The sequence below is a fragment of the Camarhynchus parvulus genome, unplaced genomic scaffold (genome assembly GCF_901933205.1).
Source record: "Camarhynchus parvulus unplaced genomic scaffold, STF_HiC, whole genome shotgun sequence".
NCBI classification, from domain to species: Eukaryota; Metazoa; Chordata; class Aves; order Passeriformes; family Thraupidae; genus Camarhynchus; species Camarhynchus parvulus.
This window is the reverse complement of record NW_022148237.1, coordinates 633,854-648,871: the sequence shown is the minus strand read 5'-3', so window position 1 is coordinate 648,871 and position 15,018 is coordinate 633,854. Positions and strand designations below refer to the sequence as shown.

Sequence of the window (15,018 nt, the reverse complement as noted above, 5' to 3'; positions counted from 1 at the left end):
GGGGCTTCTTAGCGCCTCCACCAATCGTGTCGCACCGTCTCGCCGCTCTCGGCCAATCAGCGCTCGCGGTGGGCGTGGCTCCGCGTGAGGCGGCTACCGCCATTTTGTTGCCGTCATCGAGTACCGGGTGAGGGGGGGCGCGGTGGGACCCGGGGGCCCTGGGGCGGGCACGGGTGGGACCGGGAGGGGCTGGGAGAAACCGGGGCCCTGCTGTCTGTGGGCGAGCATTGCACGGGGTTCCGCGGCTTCGGGAAGGCGCCTAGGAAGGGGCTCAGACCCGGGATGGGAGCGGGATGAGGTCTGGGGGAGACCCGGGTTCCCCTCCATGGGCTGGGGGCTCACGGAGCACAACCGGGGCTGAGACTCCGCTCGGATCCCTGAAGGTCTCCCGGCTTATTGTGAGGAGCCCGGGCCTGGGGGGGGTCTCTCCTGAGGGGGTCTCTGCTTCAGGGTGCCCTGAGGAGCCCCCCTGTCCCTGTGGGTGAGGGGGGTCCCATCGGGAATCAGCCGGAGGAGGATCCATGAAAGGAGGGGGGAACCTTCCCCATCCCTGGAGTGCCTCCGACCCCTCAGCGGGACCGGGGGTTGTGCGGGGAGGGTCTCACCGAGCCCCCCATTCCCTGGCACCACTCAGGCGGGTCGCGATGGTGAAGCTGTTCATCGGGAACCTGCCGCGGGAGGCGACGGAGCAGGAGATCCGCTCCCTGTTCGAGCAGTACGGGAAGGTGCTGGAGTGCGACATCATCAAGAACTACGGCTTCGTGCACATCGAGGACAAGACGGCGGCCGAGGACGCCATCCGCAACCTGCACCACCACAAGCTGCACGGCGTCTGCATCAATGTGGAGGCCAGCAAGAACAAGAGCAAGGCCTCCACCAAGCTGCACGTGGGCAACATCAGCCCCGCCTGCACCAACCTAGAGCTGCGCGCCAAGTTCGAGGAGTACGGCCCCGTCATCGAATGTGACATCGTCAAGGACTACGCCTTCGTGCACATGGAGCGGGCCGAGGATGCAGTGGAGGCCATCCGGGGGCTGGACAACACCGAGTTCCAAGGTGAGCCGCGGGGCTGGGGGCACGGGGAGGTTCTGATCCGGGAGGATTTTGGCTGATTTTGGTGTTACCGGCCCCACTCTGTGTTTGGTGCTGTATTCGGGACCTATTCTCATCCTGGAGCGCGGAATGTTTGCTCTGGGGATGGTGCCAGGTGCTGTCCCTGTGCCCTCATCAGGGCTGGCGACACTGTGGTGGCTCCGTGTCGGGGCAGAGTGGCTCCACAGCGCTGGAGTTTGCAGGGATTCTGGGGAATTAACCCCAAACTGGTTGGTCAGAGTGAGTCCCGCCTCTGGGGCCACCTCATGGGATTGGTGGTGTCCCTGTGCTGCTGGAATTTGGGGGAAAACAGGGCTGGGAGCCAGCGCCGTGTCCCACTGGCTCCCATTGTCCCACTGGCTCCCGTTGTCCCCAAGTCCTGCCTGGAACCACAGGGACCCCCCTTGTCTGTGGGGCCTGGTGCCCACCCCGGTGGCTCCTGTCACCCCCCACTCTCAGCAGTGCCAGGGGTGGCTCTCGGGGGTCCCCATGGCTGCTGCCACATCTTGGGGGTCCCATGGTGCTGGTGCCATTTCTGGGGGTCCCGTGGACCACCAGCCTCAGCCCAGCTTTGCCGCACGGTCTCAGATGTTCTGATCCTCGATATCGTTTAATCTTGGAACAATAATTAAATAACTGAATAACAAAACAATGGCTGGAGTTTGTGCCTCTGACAGGGACCCCAAACAAAGCAGCTCCTGGGCTTTCATCTCCTCGGTCTGTGTGCAGGAAGGTCTGGGGGTTGTCACCTCCTCCGTGTCCCCAAATGTCCCTCACCTGGCTGGGCCACAGGTGGCTCTTAGGGGTCCCCAAGGGGTGGTGGCAGTTCTGGGGAACCCCACAGTGCTGGGAGATTTTGGAGGCTTCCAACAGTGCCAGGGTGACACTGAGGGGACCCACACAGATTGCCAATGCCAGAGATGTTCCTTGGGGACCCCGCAGTGCGGTGCCAGCCCTGTGTGACAACGCAGTGCCAGAGCAGGGGGCGGCTCTGGGAGTCTCTGTGCCTGGTGCTGGTGGGAGTGCGGCTCTGGGGGACCCCACGGCTTTGTGCCAGTGCTGGGATCCACTGTGGGGATCCCATGGTCCGATATTGGGGTGACTCCAGGGGATCCTGTGGCCCAGTGCCCATGGCACTGGGGGATCCCATGGCCTGATACCAGGGTGACTCTGGGGGATCCCACAGCCCAATGCCCGAGGCTCCGGGCCAGGCTGGGCGCGGTGCCCGGGGGTGACGCCGCGTCTCCCTCTCCCCAAGGCAAGCGGATGCGCGTGCAGCTGTCCACCAGCCGGCTGCGGACGGCGCCCGGGATGGGAGACAAGAGCGGCTGCTACCGCTGCGGGAAGGAGGGGCACTGGTCTAAGGAGTGCCCGGTCGATCGCCCGGGGCAAGTGGCGGACTTTGCCGAGGCCTATAACGAGCAGTACGGAGCCGTGCGCACTCCCTACACCGCGGGCTATGGGGAGACCGTGTATTACGATGAGGCCTACGGCGGGATGGCCGACTACTACAAGCGCTACCGCGTCCGCTCCTACGCCACGGCCTCGGCGTACGACGCCTACGCGGAGCAGACCATGGCCCAGTACTCCCAGTACGCCCAGTACTCCCAGGTCCAGTCCTCGGCCATGGCCGCCACCACGGCCATGGCCGGCCGCATCCCCACCACCTTAGACGCGGCACGACGAGCGCTGCTGCCCACCCGGGCGCTGGCGGCCCGCCGCCGCCGCCGCCGCCACCGCCACGGCCGCCACGCGTCCTCCACGTATAACACCGGGACAGGAGCCCCCTGCGCCGCCACGACGCCGCCGCGGCCAGCACCGTCGGAGAGGCGTATAACGTCCGAGCGTGGGCAGCTGTCGCCCGTCTCCTCGGTGGCCCGGGCGTCCCTCATCGACATGCAGCGCCGGGCGGGACCGTGACGCGGACCGGGCGCGATACTCCGCCTTCTGAGGTGAGAGCCGGGGCTCGGCCCTGCTGGGCATCTCCACCCCGCCGGCGCCCGGTAACGGCATTTCCCACTCCCCCAGGATCGCCGCGGACCCCCGGGACTCGCCGCCGTTGCCGTGGCTCCGCAGCCCCCGGACGCGCCCGCGCCAGGTCAGACGTGCCCCGGGTCGCCGCCGCCGCGTCCCCTCCCCGTCACCGGGACCCCACCGTCCCCGTTGGAGCCGCCGGAGCCGCCGCGTCCCAGCGCCCGCGTGTCCCCGTGGCCGGGTGTCCCCGAGTGTCCCCCACGTCCCCCATGTCCCCTCACCTCTCTGCTCTCTTCCAGGTGCGGCAGCCTCGGATGGAGCCGTGTCCCCCCCGCCTGAGCTCCCCATTTTTGTACGGAGCTTCCCCAGGGTCCCCCCCGCCCCCCTGCCCGGGCGGGGACACCCCCGGCCTCACCCGCCCTTTTTCCAGCAAAATAAACATTTTCACATTTTCACCGATTTCTGTCACCGACTTTCCGTGCCTGGGCCGTGCCTGCCGTGGGGGGCGGAGTCTGAGGTGGGCGGGGCTAGATCTGGCCAATCAGAGCGCAGCGGCTGCGATAGTTTTTAAAACCCCGCGCGAAATATGTAAATCAGCTCGGGGCGCGAGGGGGCGGAGTGAATGCAAATAGTGGGTGCGAGCGGCCAATCAGATTGCCGGAATAGGAGGCCGGGTCTATGCAGGGGAGAGGCGGGGTTATGCAAATTTACACCCCAAGGTGGACCCGACCCCATTTCAGTCACGGACCACGGGACTTACTTTGGCGCTCGGAACTTATTTCACAAATTCGTGTCACTGTTTCTGGCCGGACTTGTGTGTGTTTTGTGACGTCACTTCCGCCGCGACGCCGTCTCCGCAGCGACCATCATGGCGCTGAACGGCGGTGAGGCACCGGCGGGACCCCCCCGGGGCACGGATCCCCCCCGGGCCCCCCTCACCACCGGGAGCCACCCCGGGGCCCCCACCCGCCACCGGGACCGCCCTGAGCTCTGAGGATCCTCCCTAGAACCCCCCGCCACCACCGGGACCTTCCCGGGACCCCCCCCGACCATCCCGGGGCCGCCCCGTGACCTTCCTGTGCCCCTTCCCGCTCCTCCGAGTTCCCCCCAGCTCATCCCAGTCCCCTTTAACCCGCTCTCCCCGCGGTTTGGGACCCGCTCCGTTAACCGAGCCCCCCCCGGTAACCGAGCCCCCCCCGGTAACCGAGCCCCCCCCCGGTAACAGAGCCCCCCCCCGGTTTCCCCCAGGCACGGACGAGGCCGAGGCGCGGCGGGAGCGGCTGGACCGGGCGAGCCGGGCCATGGGGGCGCTGCTGCTCCGGGGGTACCGAATGTTGGGGAGCTCCTGCCCGCAGTGCGGGGTGAGCGGGGGGAGAGGGGAGCACCGGGACCCCCCCCAAGAGAATTGGGGGGTGGGGGAGGGGTCCCGGTCCCCCGTGACCCCCCCTGCCCCCCCAGACGGTTCTGCTGCAGGACAAGGAGCAGCGGCTGCTGTGCGTGAGCTGCCAGGACCCCGAGGGGGGGCACGGTACGGGATGGGAATTTGGGGGGAAAAGGGGAAATTTGGGAAATTGGGGAATTTGGGGGAAAAGGGGAAATTTGGGGGGAGAAAATTGGGGAATTTGGGGGTGGGAAATTGGGGATTTTAGGGGGGGGAATTGGGGATTTTGGGGGTGGAATTTGTGATTTTGAGGGGTGAGGATTTTGGGGATTTTGAGTTGGGGATTTGGCATTTTAGGGGATGGGAAATTGTTGCTTTTTGGGGACCATTATGAGGGGAAATTGGGGATTTTGGGAGGTGGGCACGAGGAATTGTGCGAGGACGGGCTGGCAATGAAGGATGGTGGTGTCAGAATTTGAGGAAGGGCTGGGAATTTTTGGGAATTTCAGACCTGAATGGATTTTTGGGGGGGGTGGGACAACCCCAAACTTTGTGCCCCCCCCTCACTCTCTCCCTCCCCTCCCCCAGCCGCCGCCCCTCCCCCCGGCCCTCCCCGCCCCGAGCGCTGCGAGGGCGCGGCCGCCGCGTCCCGGGGCTCCCCCCGCGCTGCCCCGGAGCCCCCCGGTGGCGCTGCCGATGCCGATGACGGCACCGGAGCCGCGGTGGCGGCGGCGCGGGCGGCGCTGCTGCAGAAGCTGCTGTGGGCCGCGCGGGAGCTGCCCCGCAGCGGCTCCGTGGAGAGCAGCGCCCGCCTCTGCCGCCTGGTGCGGGACTGCGCGCTGGCGCTGCGGGGGCTGCGCGAGCTGGAGCCCCCCGGCAGCCACCCCGGGCCCCCCCCGGGGCACCCCGAGGGCTTCTGAGAGCCCCGGGATACCCTGGGACCCCCCCGGGATACCCTGGGACCCCCGGGATACCCTGGGACCCCCCGGGATACCCTGGGACCCCCCCCGGGATACCCTGGGACCCCCGGGATACCCTGGGACCCCCCCGGGATACCCTGAGAGTTTCTGAGAGCTCCGGGATACCCTGGGACCCACCCCCGGGATACCCTGGGACCCCCCCCGGGATACCCTGGGACCCCCGGGATACCCTGGGACCCCGGGATACCCTGGGACCCCCCGGGAACCCTGGGACCCCCGGATACCCTAGAGTCTGAGACCCCGGGATACCCTGGGACCCCCCCCGGGACACCCTGGGACCCCCGGGATACCCTGGGACCCCCGGGAGCCACCCCAGACCCCCTCCTCGGGCACCCTGAGACCCTCTGAGACCCCCGGGATACCCTGAGACCTCTGGGGCACTCTGAGACCCTCCCCGGGACAGTCTGAGACCCCCGCAGACCCCCCATGGGCACTCTGAGACCCCCGAGAGCCACCCCAGACCCTCCTGGGACACTCTGAGACCCCCCGGGCACCCTGAGCCCCCCGGGATCCACCCCAGACCCCCCCAGGACTCCTTGGACCCCCAGCCCGGAGCCCAGGACACAGGTCAGGATTCAACGCCCGGGCTGGGTGTGAATCGGAGTTTTCAAAGTGATCGATGTGAAATAAATTTTCTATGAAAGGGTTTGGTAGAAATGGGGTTTGATATAAAATGAATTTGGGATGAAGGGATTGGTATAAAAAGGTTTGATGGGAAGAGGTTTGATGGAAATTTGGGCTGCCGGGGTTCGGTGTGGAATGGAGTTTGGGATAAAAGTGAATGGTGTAAAATAGATTTTATATAAAAGGGCTGGGTGTAGAAGGATTTGATATAAAGGGAATTTGGGATTAAGGGTTTGGTATAAAAGGGATTTGATAGAAAAGGATTTGATACAAATTTGACATAAAAGACATTTTATATTTAGGATTTGGTATAAAGGGATTAAATATAAAATAAATCCGATAGAAAAGGGATTTGGTATAAAATAAATTGGGTATAAAAGGGATTTGATAGAAAAGGATTTGATACAAATTTGACATAAAAGACATTTTATATTTAGGATTTGGTATAAAGGGATTAAATATAAAATAAATCCGATAGAAAAGGGATTTGGTATAAAATAAATTGGGTATAAAAGGGATTTGATAGAAAACAAATTGGATATAAAAGGGATTTACTATAAAAGGATTTGACAAATAAATTTGGTATAAAAGGAGTTTGATATAAAATAAATTCAGTATAAAAGGAATTTGATACCAAAGGAGATTGGTATAAAATAAATTTTGTGTAAGAAGGATTTGATATAAAGTGAATTTGATAGAAATTGGATATAAAAGGGATTTGATATAAAATAAATTGGATATAAAAAGGATTGGATAAAAAATAAATTGGATATAAAAGGGATTGGATACAAAATAAATTGGATAGAAAAGGGATTTGATATAAAATAAGTTGGATATAAAAGGGTTTTGATATAAAATAAATTGGATATAATTCGGCTATAAAAGGGAATTTCTATAAAACTAATTTGGGATAAAATCTTCGATTCGGTGCCAAAATTGGAGCCAACCCAACCCCGAACCCCCAAACTGCCGGATCTGACCCCAAAACCGCCCCCAAACCCTCTCGGGGGGGGGCCGCACGGGGGGTGGGGGAGGGGCCGCCCCTCCCCCTCTCCGATTTCCCGCGGGGGGGGGTGCGGAGCTGTCGCGACAGATCGCGATCCCTGCAGCGCCTGGGGGCACGAGTGGGGAGGGGCCGTGGCGGCTTTGGGGGGGTTTGGGTTTTTTGGGGTTTGTTTTTTTTGGGGTGGGGGTCCATGGGGAGCGTCTGGAAGCGGCTGCAGCGCGCGGGGAAACGCGCGGCCAAGGTTCGCTTCGAGGCCACCCTGGAGGAGCTGCTGCTGGACGGGGGGGGCAGCTGGTGAGTGACCCCCCGGGACACCCCCAAACCCCCCCGGGCACCCCCGACCTCCCAAACCCCCCCAAAAGTCCGTGGGAGTTCCCAAATCTTCCGGGATTCCCCCCAAATTTGTGGGACGCCCCCTCAGGACCCCCCCCGAAATTTGTGGGATTTCCCCTTAAAAATACGGGACCCCCCGGGACACCCCAAAATCCCCGCGATCCCCCGGGACCCCCCAGGACGCCCCAAAATCGGTAGGAACTCCCAAATCTTCCGAGATTCCCCCAAAATTCGTGGGATTCCCCCCCCCCCCCCAAAAATCCCCCCGGGTTCATTGTGAGTTTAAAATGTCCATAAATGGGGTCGGGTTAAAAATAACCCCGGGGGGGGGGAAGGGCAAGCCCCCCCCGCCCATCCCTCCCCCCCCGGGGGTGTCCGGTTCCCCCGGCCCCAAATTTAGCCGCGCCCCCCCCTCGGTGGGTGGGGGAGGGGAGGGGGCGCGTTCTGAGGGTCCTGGGGGGGGGGCGGATTTGGGAGGGGGGGGCGTCAATTTGGGGGGGGGCGTGGAGGGGGAGAGTTGGGGGTGTCGGGGGGGGGGGAAGGGGAGATTTGGGGGGGGTCAGTTTGCGGGTCCTGGGGGGGGGGTGGGTTTGGGGAAGGGAGGGTCCTGACCCCCCCCTGCCCCCCCCAGGACCCCCGACAGACTGACCGTGGTGTGGAGCCGGCGGCAGCGCAGGGTCTGCTCCAAGGGGGGGGGGGGTCCCAGGGGGGGTTGGGGGGTCCCGGGGGAGTTTGGGGGGTCCCGGGGGAGTTTGGGGATCTCTGATGGGGGTGCAGCCCCGCAGGTGGCAGTTGGGGGTCAGGAATGGTTTGAGGGGGTCCTGGGGGTTTCAGGGTTGGTTTGGGGGGGTCCTGGGGGGATCAGGATTGGTTTGGGGGTCTCGGGGGGTCCCTGACGGGGGGTGCAGCCCCGCAGGTGGCAGTGGGGGCAGGATGGTTTGGGGGTCCCGGATGTTTGGGGGTCCTACGGGGGTGCAGCCCCGCAGGTGGCATTGGGGGCAGGGATTTGGGGGCCGGATGGTTTGGGGGTCCCTGACGGGGGGTGCAGCCCCGCAGGTGGCAGCCGGGCATCCAGGACCCGCGGCGGGGGATGGTGGTCTGGGTGGTGCCCGAGACCCTCGAGGTGGTCGTGACCCTGTACCGGGTACGTGCCACCCCCCCTGTGACCCCCCCCGGTGTGTCCCCGACCCCCTGTGACCCCCCCCTGCCCCCCCAGGACCCCCAGGCCGCCGCCTTCGATGACAAAACCTGGAACTTCCTCGTGGTCAACGTGAGGGGGGGACACCCCAAAAACGGGGCGGGTCACAACAGGAACAATGGGGGGGTCCCTGGGTGTCCCTGTGGGTCCCCTGGGTGACACTGGGGTGACATCGGGGTCCCCTGGGCTTCTTTGGGTGACATTTGGGTCCCTGGGTGCCCCCGGGTGACACCGGGCTCTCCGAGGGTGGGTGGCACTGGGGGTCCCCGGGGTGACACTGAGGTCCCTGAGGGTCCCCCAGGTGTCCCTGGGTGGCATTGGGGGTGACACTGGGGGTCCCTGAGCGTCTCTGGGGTTCCCGGGTGTCCCCGGGGTGACACTACTGTCCCCTGAGCTGGGTGACACCGGTGTCCCTGGGTGTCCCCTGGATGTCCTTGGATGTCTCTGGGGTGACACTGGGGTGTCCCTGGCTGTCCCTTGGGTGTCCCCGAGTGTCCCCCAGCTATCCCCAGTGTCCCTGTGCCCTGACCGCGGTGTCCCCAATGTCCCCAGCTCTCCTGGCTGTCCCCATGCCCCGACCTGAGTGTCCCCAATGTCCCCTGGGTGTCCCCAGTGTCCCCAGCTGTCCCCAATGTCCCCTGGGTGTCCCCAGCTGTCCCCAGTGTCCCTGTGCCCCCCAGCTGTCCCCAATGTCCACCTGCGGTGTCATGCAGTCGGTGTCCCCTGGCTGTCCCAATGTCCCCTGGGTGTCCCCAGTGTCCCCAGCTGTCCCCAATGTCCCCTGGGTGTCCCCAGTGTCCCCAGCTGTCCCCGGTGTCCCCAATGTCCCCTGGGTGTCCCCAATGTCCCCTGGGTGTCCCTGGGTGTCCCCAGCTGTCCCCAATGTCCCCTGGGTGTCCCCAGCTGTCCCCGGTGTCCCCAGCTGTCCCCGGTGTCCCCAATGTCCCAGCTATCCCGGTGTCCCCAATGTCCCCTGGGTGTCCCGGGTGTCCCCAGCCGTCCCCGGTGTCCCCAATGTCCCTGGGTGTCCGGGTGTCCCATCCCCCGGTGTCCCCAATGTCCCCAGCTGTCCCCGGTGTCCCCAGCTGTCCCCGGTGTCCCCGCAGGAGTCGCGGGGCCGGGGCTCGGTGGTGGCCGCGGCCCCGCTGGAGCTGGGGCGCCTGGCGGGGGTTGGGGACACCGCCGTGTCCCTGTCCCTGCGGCCCCGCAGCCGCAAGGTGACAACGGCCACGCTGCGGCTGCGGCTGCGCGGGCTCGTCCTGATGGAGGGACACCCCACGTACGGCCCTGGGGGGACATTGGGGACACTGGGGACATCGAGGGGACAGGGAGGGCATTGGAGGATTGGGGACACTGGGGGGGCATTGAGGGGACATTGGGGGAATGCGGACATCGCGGGGACATTGGGGACATTGAAGGGACACTGGGGACATTGGGGACATTTGGTGCATCATGGGGACATTGGATAAATTGGGGGGGAATGGGGACATTGGGGACAGGGGTGACACTGAGGGACATCGGGGACATTGGGGACATCAGGGAGGAATGGGAACATTGAAGGGACATTAGGGACGGGGGGGACATTGGAGATTGGGGAAACTGTGACCATGGAGGGACATGGAGGGACAGGGGGGACACTGGGGACAGGGGGACATTGGCAGGTGGATGGGGACACTGGGGACATTGCGGGGCTTGGGGACACAAGGAGGGCTTGAGGACACCGAGGGACTTTGGGGACATTTGGTGTCCATGGAGGGTCCTGGGCCTCTTGGGGACACCGGGGGGTCCCCATTGGGGCTGGGGGGGGCCTTGGGGACCCTCTGGTGACATTGTCACCCCCCCCCAGGGACGAGGACATGCAGAGTGTCACCAGCCTGAGCCCCCCCGGGGACGTGGCCGACCTGGGGGACTTTGAGAGTGACCCCGAGGACGAGGGGGGGGCGCACAGGGCGGGGGGCGCCCCCCCCGCGCCCCGAGGTGGGTCCCCAATGTGTCCCCAAAGTGTCCCCAAGTGTCCCCACAACCCCCCCCCGGTGTCCCCCCAATGCCGGGGGTGTCTCTGGATGGGGGGGGGGGTCCCTGACCGGCCTCTCCCCCCCAGCGCCCCCCCCCAGCAGGGACCCCTCCAATTTGGGGACACGGAGGGACCCCCCAGAGCCGGGGGGGGACCCAGAGACCCCCCCCGGGATCAGCGCGGTGAGTGGGGGGGGCGGGGGGCGAGGACCCCTGAATTGGAGGGGGAAGGGTCCCATGGGGGTGGGGGGTGTTTGGGGCTGTTCTGCCCCCGCCAATTTGGGTCTGGGGGTGTCTCTGGGTGCTGGGGGGGGGTCTCTCTGTGCTCCGGGGGGTCTCTGGTTTTGGGGGGGGGTCTCTCTGTTTTGGGAGGTCTCTCTGTGCTGACCCCCGTGTCCCCCCCAGGACCCCCCCGGGGGTCGTGGGGCGCTCCTGGCCTGGTGCCGGGGGGTCACGGCCGGGTACCCGGGGGTCTCCGTCACCGATTTCGGGGGGTCCTGGAGCAGCGGGTTGGGGTTCTGCGCCCTCCTGCACCGGCTGAGACCCCGCGAGATGTGAGGGGGCGCGGGGGGGGGGAGGGGCTTTGGGGGTTCCTGGGGGTTTGGGGGGTCACAGGTGGATCCTGGGGGGAGTGATGGGACCCTGAAGGGGTCCTGAGGGGTTCAGGGGGGTCCTGGGGGATTTGGGGGGACCCTGGGGAGTCCTGGGGGGTTTGGGGGAGACATGGGGGGGTCCTGCGTGGTTTGGGGGGGTCCCAGTTGGATCCTGGGGGGTTTGGGGGGGTCACAGGGGACAGAGGAGACACCCTTGGGGGAATTGGGGGGGTCTGGGGGAGGGTGAGGAGCAATTCGAGGGGGGCACCCATGGATGGGGGGGGTCACAGCCCCCCGGGGATGTTGGGGGGCGGGGGGGTTGGGTCACTTGGGGACCCCCGCAGTGACCAACCCCCCCCCCCGCAGTGATTTCAGAGCTCTGGACCCCCGGGACCACTGGGGCAACAACAAACGGGTGCGTGGGGGGGCTGGGGGGCCGGGGGGCTCCAGGCTTGGGGGTCCCCCCACCTTGACCCCCCCCAAATCCCCCCTCCAGGCCTTCGACGCCTTCGCTGCCCTGGGGGTTCCGCGGCTCCTGGACCCCTCGGACATGGAGACCCCCGACAGCCTCGGGGTCATGACCTTCCTCAGCCAGGTCCGGGCGCTCCTGGGGACCCCCCCGGGGACCCCCCCGGACCCCCGGAGCGGGCCCACCGAGGGGGGGCCCCAAGAGACCCCCCCGGACCCCGGAGCGGCTCCATTGAGGAGGGGAGACCCCCGGAATCACTGAGTGACGTCACCGAGGGGGACGCCAAGAGACCCCCCCGGACGCCCGGAGTGACGTCATTGAGGGGGGACCCCAAACGCCCCCCCCGGGGACCCCCGGACCTTCAGAGTGACATCATCGAGGGGGGGCCCCAAACGCCCCCCCCGGGGACCCCCCCACGCCCCCAGAGCGGCTCCATTGAGGAGGAGCCCCAAGAGCCCCCCCGGGACCCCCAGACCCCCTCAGAGACCCCAACTGGGACCCCCCCGGAACCCCAAATCTGCGTCACCGAGGGGGGGCCCCGAGAGACCCCCCCAGACCCCCCCCAGTTGGACACTGAGCAGGGGGAGACCCCCCCAGACCCCCCCGTGGAGGGGGAGCCCCCCCAGGACCCCCAGCTCAGCCCCCCCCAGGCCCCCCCCACTGACACACCCGAGGGGGGGCCCCCGCCCAGCCCCCGGGACCCCCAGCTCGGCCCTGTTGAGGGGGAGTCCCCCCAGGACCCCCCCCCAGCATTTGGGGAGGGGGCGGCTGTGCCAGAGCCCCCCGCTCCCCCCGGCCCGCGGGGGTGGGGAGGGGTCCCCCCACACCCCCCCCCCGCTCCAGGAGCTTCCCCCGCCTGCGGGACCCCCCCACGAAGGTGAGACCCCCCCCCCCCCCCCCCCCCCCCCCCCCCCCAGAGACCCCCGGACCCCCTGAGGCCCCTGACCCCCTCTGTCCCCAGGGTGACGTCGGGACCCCCCCCGCCCCTCCCCCCCCAGAGACCCCCAGGGAGACCCCGGAGACCCCCGAGGAGGAGAGCGGGGTAAGGGGACACGGGGGACATGGGGACATCGGGGGGGACATGGGGACAATGGGGGGACGTGGGGACATTGGGGGCACTGGGGACAATGGGGGGAGGGCAGGGACAGCTGCGGGTGGCACAGGGGTGACCCCGATGTCCCCGCGGTGACAGGGACACGGACAGTGGGTGACACGGGGTGGCACAGGGGTGACCCCGATGTCCCCGCGGTGACAGGGACACGGACAGTGGGTGACACGGGGTGGCACAGAGGTGAACCCGATGTCCCCGCGGTGACAGGGACACGGACAGTGGGTGGCGGCCGAGCTGCTGGCCCTGGAGCAGGAGCAGGCCCGGCTGGACGCTCAGGCCCCGGCGCGGGAGCGGGAGCGGCGCTGGAGCGGGAACTGCGCGAGCTGATGGACAGCGGTGAGGGGACACTGGGGACACTGGGGACAGGGGGACAAGGGACAAGAGGGACAGCAGGGGACACATCATGGGGACATCGAGGCTCGGGCGCATGTGGCCCACAATGTCCCCATGTCCCCACAATGTCCCCAGTCTCCCAAATGTCCCCAATGTCCCCAATCCCCCGATATCCCCGTCTCCCTGATGTCCCAATATCCCCGTGTCCCCAATGTCCCCAATATCCTCCAATGTCCCCGATGTCCCCATTGCCCCCGCTGTCCCCAACGTCCCCGCTGTCCCCGTGTCCCCAGGCGCAGACCCCGCCCGCGAGGAGCGGCTGCTCCGGGCCTGGTTCTCGCTGGTGCAGCAGCGGAATTTGCTGGTGCGGCGACAGGACCAGCTGCAGCTGCTGTGAGGGGACATCGCGGGGACACCGCCACCCTCCCCCGTGTCCCCTCCCTGTGCCCCCCCCCCGGCTCCGGTGTCCGGGACGCTGCGGGGGGGCTCTGCCAGCCCCGGTGACACCTCCTTGTCCCCTTTGTCCCCTTTTCTGTCCCCTCGTGTCACCCCCAGGGCGCAGGAGCGCGACCTGGAGCGGCGCTTTGAGCTGCTGAGCCGGGAGCTGCGGGGGCTGCTGGGGACAGAGGGTGCGACATCGGGGACAGGGAGGAGACACTGGGGACAGGGCGGACATTGGGGATGGGGTGGGACACTGGGGACATCGAGGGGACATTGGGGACAGGGACGGACATCGGGGACAGGGAGGAGACACTGGGGACATCGGGGACAGGGGGGACGTTGGGGATGGGGTGGGACATTGGGGACAGGGGGGACACTGGAGACAGGGGACACTGGGGACGGGCGAGACGTTGAGGGGACATCGAGGGGACACGGGAGACATTGGAGGGACATTGGGGACGTGGGAACATTGGGGACACGGAGGGGACATTGGGAACAGGGGCCACTGGGGCATTGAGAGGACATTGAGGGGACATTGGGGACAGAGAGTATGACACCGGGGATGGCAGAACACTGGGGACATTGGGGACATGGAGGGGACATTGTGGACACATCAGGGGCAGGGGAGGACGGGGGCAAATTGGGGACAAAGGGTGGGATGGGGACACTGGGGATGGCAGGAGGACATTTGAGGGGACAGGAGGACATCTGGGGACCTTTTGGGGACCCCCCCAGAGTGGCAGAAGCCGCCGGCGGCGCAGCGCGAACGCGAGCAGCTCTTACTGGAGGAACTGGTGGCGCTGGTGAACCGGCGGGACCGGCTGGTGCGGGACCGGCACCGCCGCGAGAGCAGGTGGGGACACCGAGGGGACAGCGGGGGACAGGGGGACAGCGGGGGGACAGCGGGGGGACACCGGGGGACACCGAGGGGACAGCGGGGGGACACCGGGGAGGGGTCCCGGCGGGTTTGGGGCGGTCCTGAGGGGTCCCGGCGGGTTTGGGGGGCTCAGGGGTGTCCCGGGGAGCTCCTGGGGGGTTGGGGCTGTCCGAGGGTCTTGGGGGGGATGGGGGAGGGGTCCTGGGGGAGGGTCCCAGGGGGTTTTTTGGGGGTCCCCCCCTGCCCGACGCCCCCCGACCCCCGCAGGGCGCTGGAGGAGGATGAGGAGCTGCGGAGGAGCCTCGAGCCCCGGCGGCGCCGCTTCGGCCGCAGGGAAACGTGCGGGATCTGCTGAGGGACCCCCCCCCCGGGACCCCCAAAATCCCCGGGACCCCCAAAATCCCCGGGACCCCCCAAAATCCTCCAGGACACCCCCCGGGACCCCCCAGATCCGGGTAGATGCGGCAATAAAAGAGAATTTCTGTGTGAAATCCAATTTGGGGAAACTGCGATGGGCTGGGGGTGACTGGGGGGTCCTGGGTCCCCCCCGGGTGTTATTTTGGGGGGTGGGTTTGAGCTCTGACCCCGCCGTG

The 15,018-nt window shown here is 66.3% G+C and overlaps 5 protein-coding genes across 5 annotated transcripts in view; all 5 read left to right on the top strand.

Moving 5' to 3' along the window:
- FAU (FAU ubiquitin like and ribosomal protein S30 fusion) overlaps positions 1 to 15,018 on the top strand; it is a 581,541-nt gene that overhangs the window by 132,977 nt on the left and 433,546 nt on the right. The window lies entirely within an intron of this gene.
- On the top strand, positions 63 to 3,043 carry LOC115916281 (RNA-binding protein 4B-like). Its single transcript, XM_030969982.1, is given in 6 exon segments — positions 63 to 127; positions 635 to 1,056; positions 2,351 to 2,857; positions 2,860 to 2,929; positions 2,931 to 2,996; positions 2,998 to 3,043. Coding segments are annotated over 5 exon segments (1,101 nt in total). The 5' UTR covers positions 63 to 127; positions 635 to 644.
- Positions 3,669 to 5,583, top strand: ZNRD2 (zinc ribbon domain containing 2). The gene is made up of 4 exons (XM_030969908.1): positions 3,669 to 3,950; positions 4,315 to 4,427; positions 4,525 to 4,594; positions 5,036 to 5,583. The coding sequence occupies exons 1-4, from the start codon at positions 3,935 to 3,937 to the stop codon at positions 5,365 to 5,367; spliced, it is 531 nt and encodes a 176-aa protein (XP_030825768.1). The 5' UTR covers positions 3,669 to 3,934; the 3' UTR covers positions 5,368 to 5,583.
- LOC115916220 (EH domain-binding protein 1-like protein 1) lies at positions 7,248 to 13,101 on the top strand. The gene is made up of 11 exons (XM_030969907.1): positions 7,248 to 7,351; positions 8,447 to 8,534; positions 8,607 to 8,660; positions 9,695 to 9,867; positions 10,435 to 10,565; positions 10,690 to 10,784; positions 11,007 to 11,155; positions 11,561 to 11,609; positions 11,691 to 11,789; positions 12,625 to 12,705; positions 12,982 to 13,101. The coding sequence occupies exons 1-11, from the start codon at positions 7,248 to 7,250 to the stop codon at positions 13,099 to 13,101; spliced, it is 1,143 nt and encodes a 380-aa protein (XP_030825767.1).
- Positions 13,089 to 14,834, top strand: LOC115916306 (EH domain-binding protein 1-like protein 1). The gene is made up of 5 exons (XM_030970012.1): positions 13,089 to 13,110; positions 13,401 to 13,500; positions 13,663 to 13,736; positions 14,284 to 14,401; positions 14,693 to 14,834. The coding sequence occupies exons 1-5, from the start codon at positions 13,101 to 13,103 to the stop codon at positions 14,778 to 14,780; spliced, it is 390 nt and encodes a 129-aa protein (XP_030825872.1). The 5' UTR covers positions 13,089 to 13,100; the 3' UTR covers positions 14,781 to 14,834.

Coding starts and splice junctions, on each gene's coding strand:
- ZNRD2 (XM_030969908.1), top strand. Junction 4,428..4,524: donor GCTCCTGCCCGCAGTGCGGG/GTGAGCGGGGGG, acceptor CTGCCCCCCCAG/ACGGTTCTGCTGCAGGACAA. Junction 4,595..5,035: donor GGACCCCGAGGGGGGGCACG/GTACGGGATGGG, acceptor CCCCTCCCCCAG/CCGCCGCCCCTCCCCCCGGC.
- LOC115916220 (XM_030969907.1), top strand. CDS start 7,248: ATGGGGAGCGTCTGGAAGCGGCTGCAGCGCGCGGGGAAACGCGCGGCC. Junction 7,352..8,446: donor CTGGACGGGGGGGGCAGCTG/GTGAGTGACCCC, acceptor GCAGCCCCGCAG/GTGGCAGCCGGGCATCCAGG. Junction 12,706..12,981: donor CCCCCGAGGAGGAGAGCGGG/GTAAGGGGACAC, acceptor CCGCGGTGACAG/GGACACGGACAGTGGGTGGC.
- LOC115916306 (XM_030970012.1), top strand. Junction 13,501..13,662: donor CAGGACCAGCTGCAGCTGCT/GTGAGGGGACAT, acceptor TGTCACCCCCAG/GGCGCAGGAGCGCGACCTGG. Junction 13,737..14,283: donor GGGGCTGCTGGGGACAGAGG/GTGCGACATCGG, acceptor GGACCCCCCCAG/AGTGGCAGAAGCCGCCGGCG.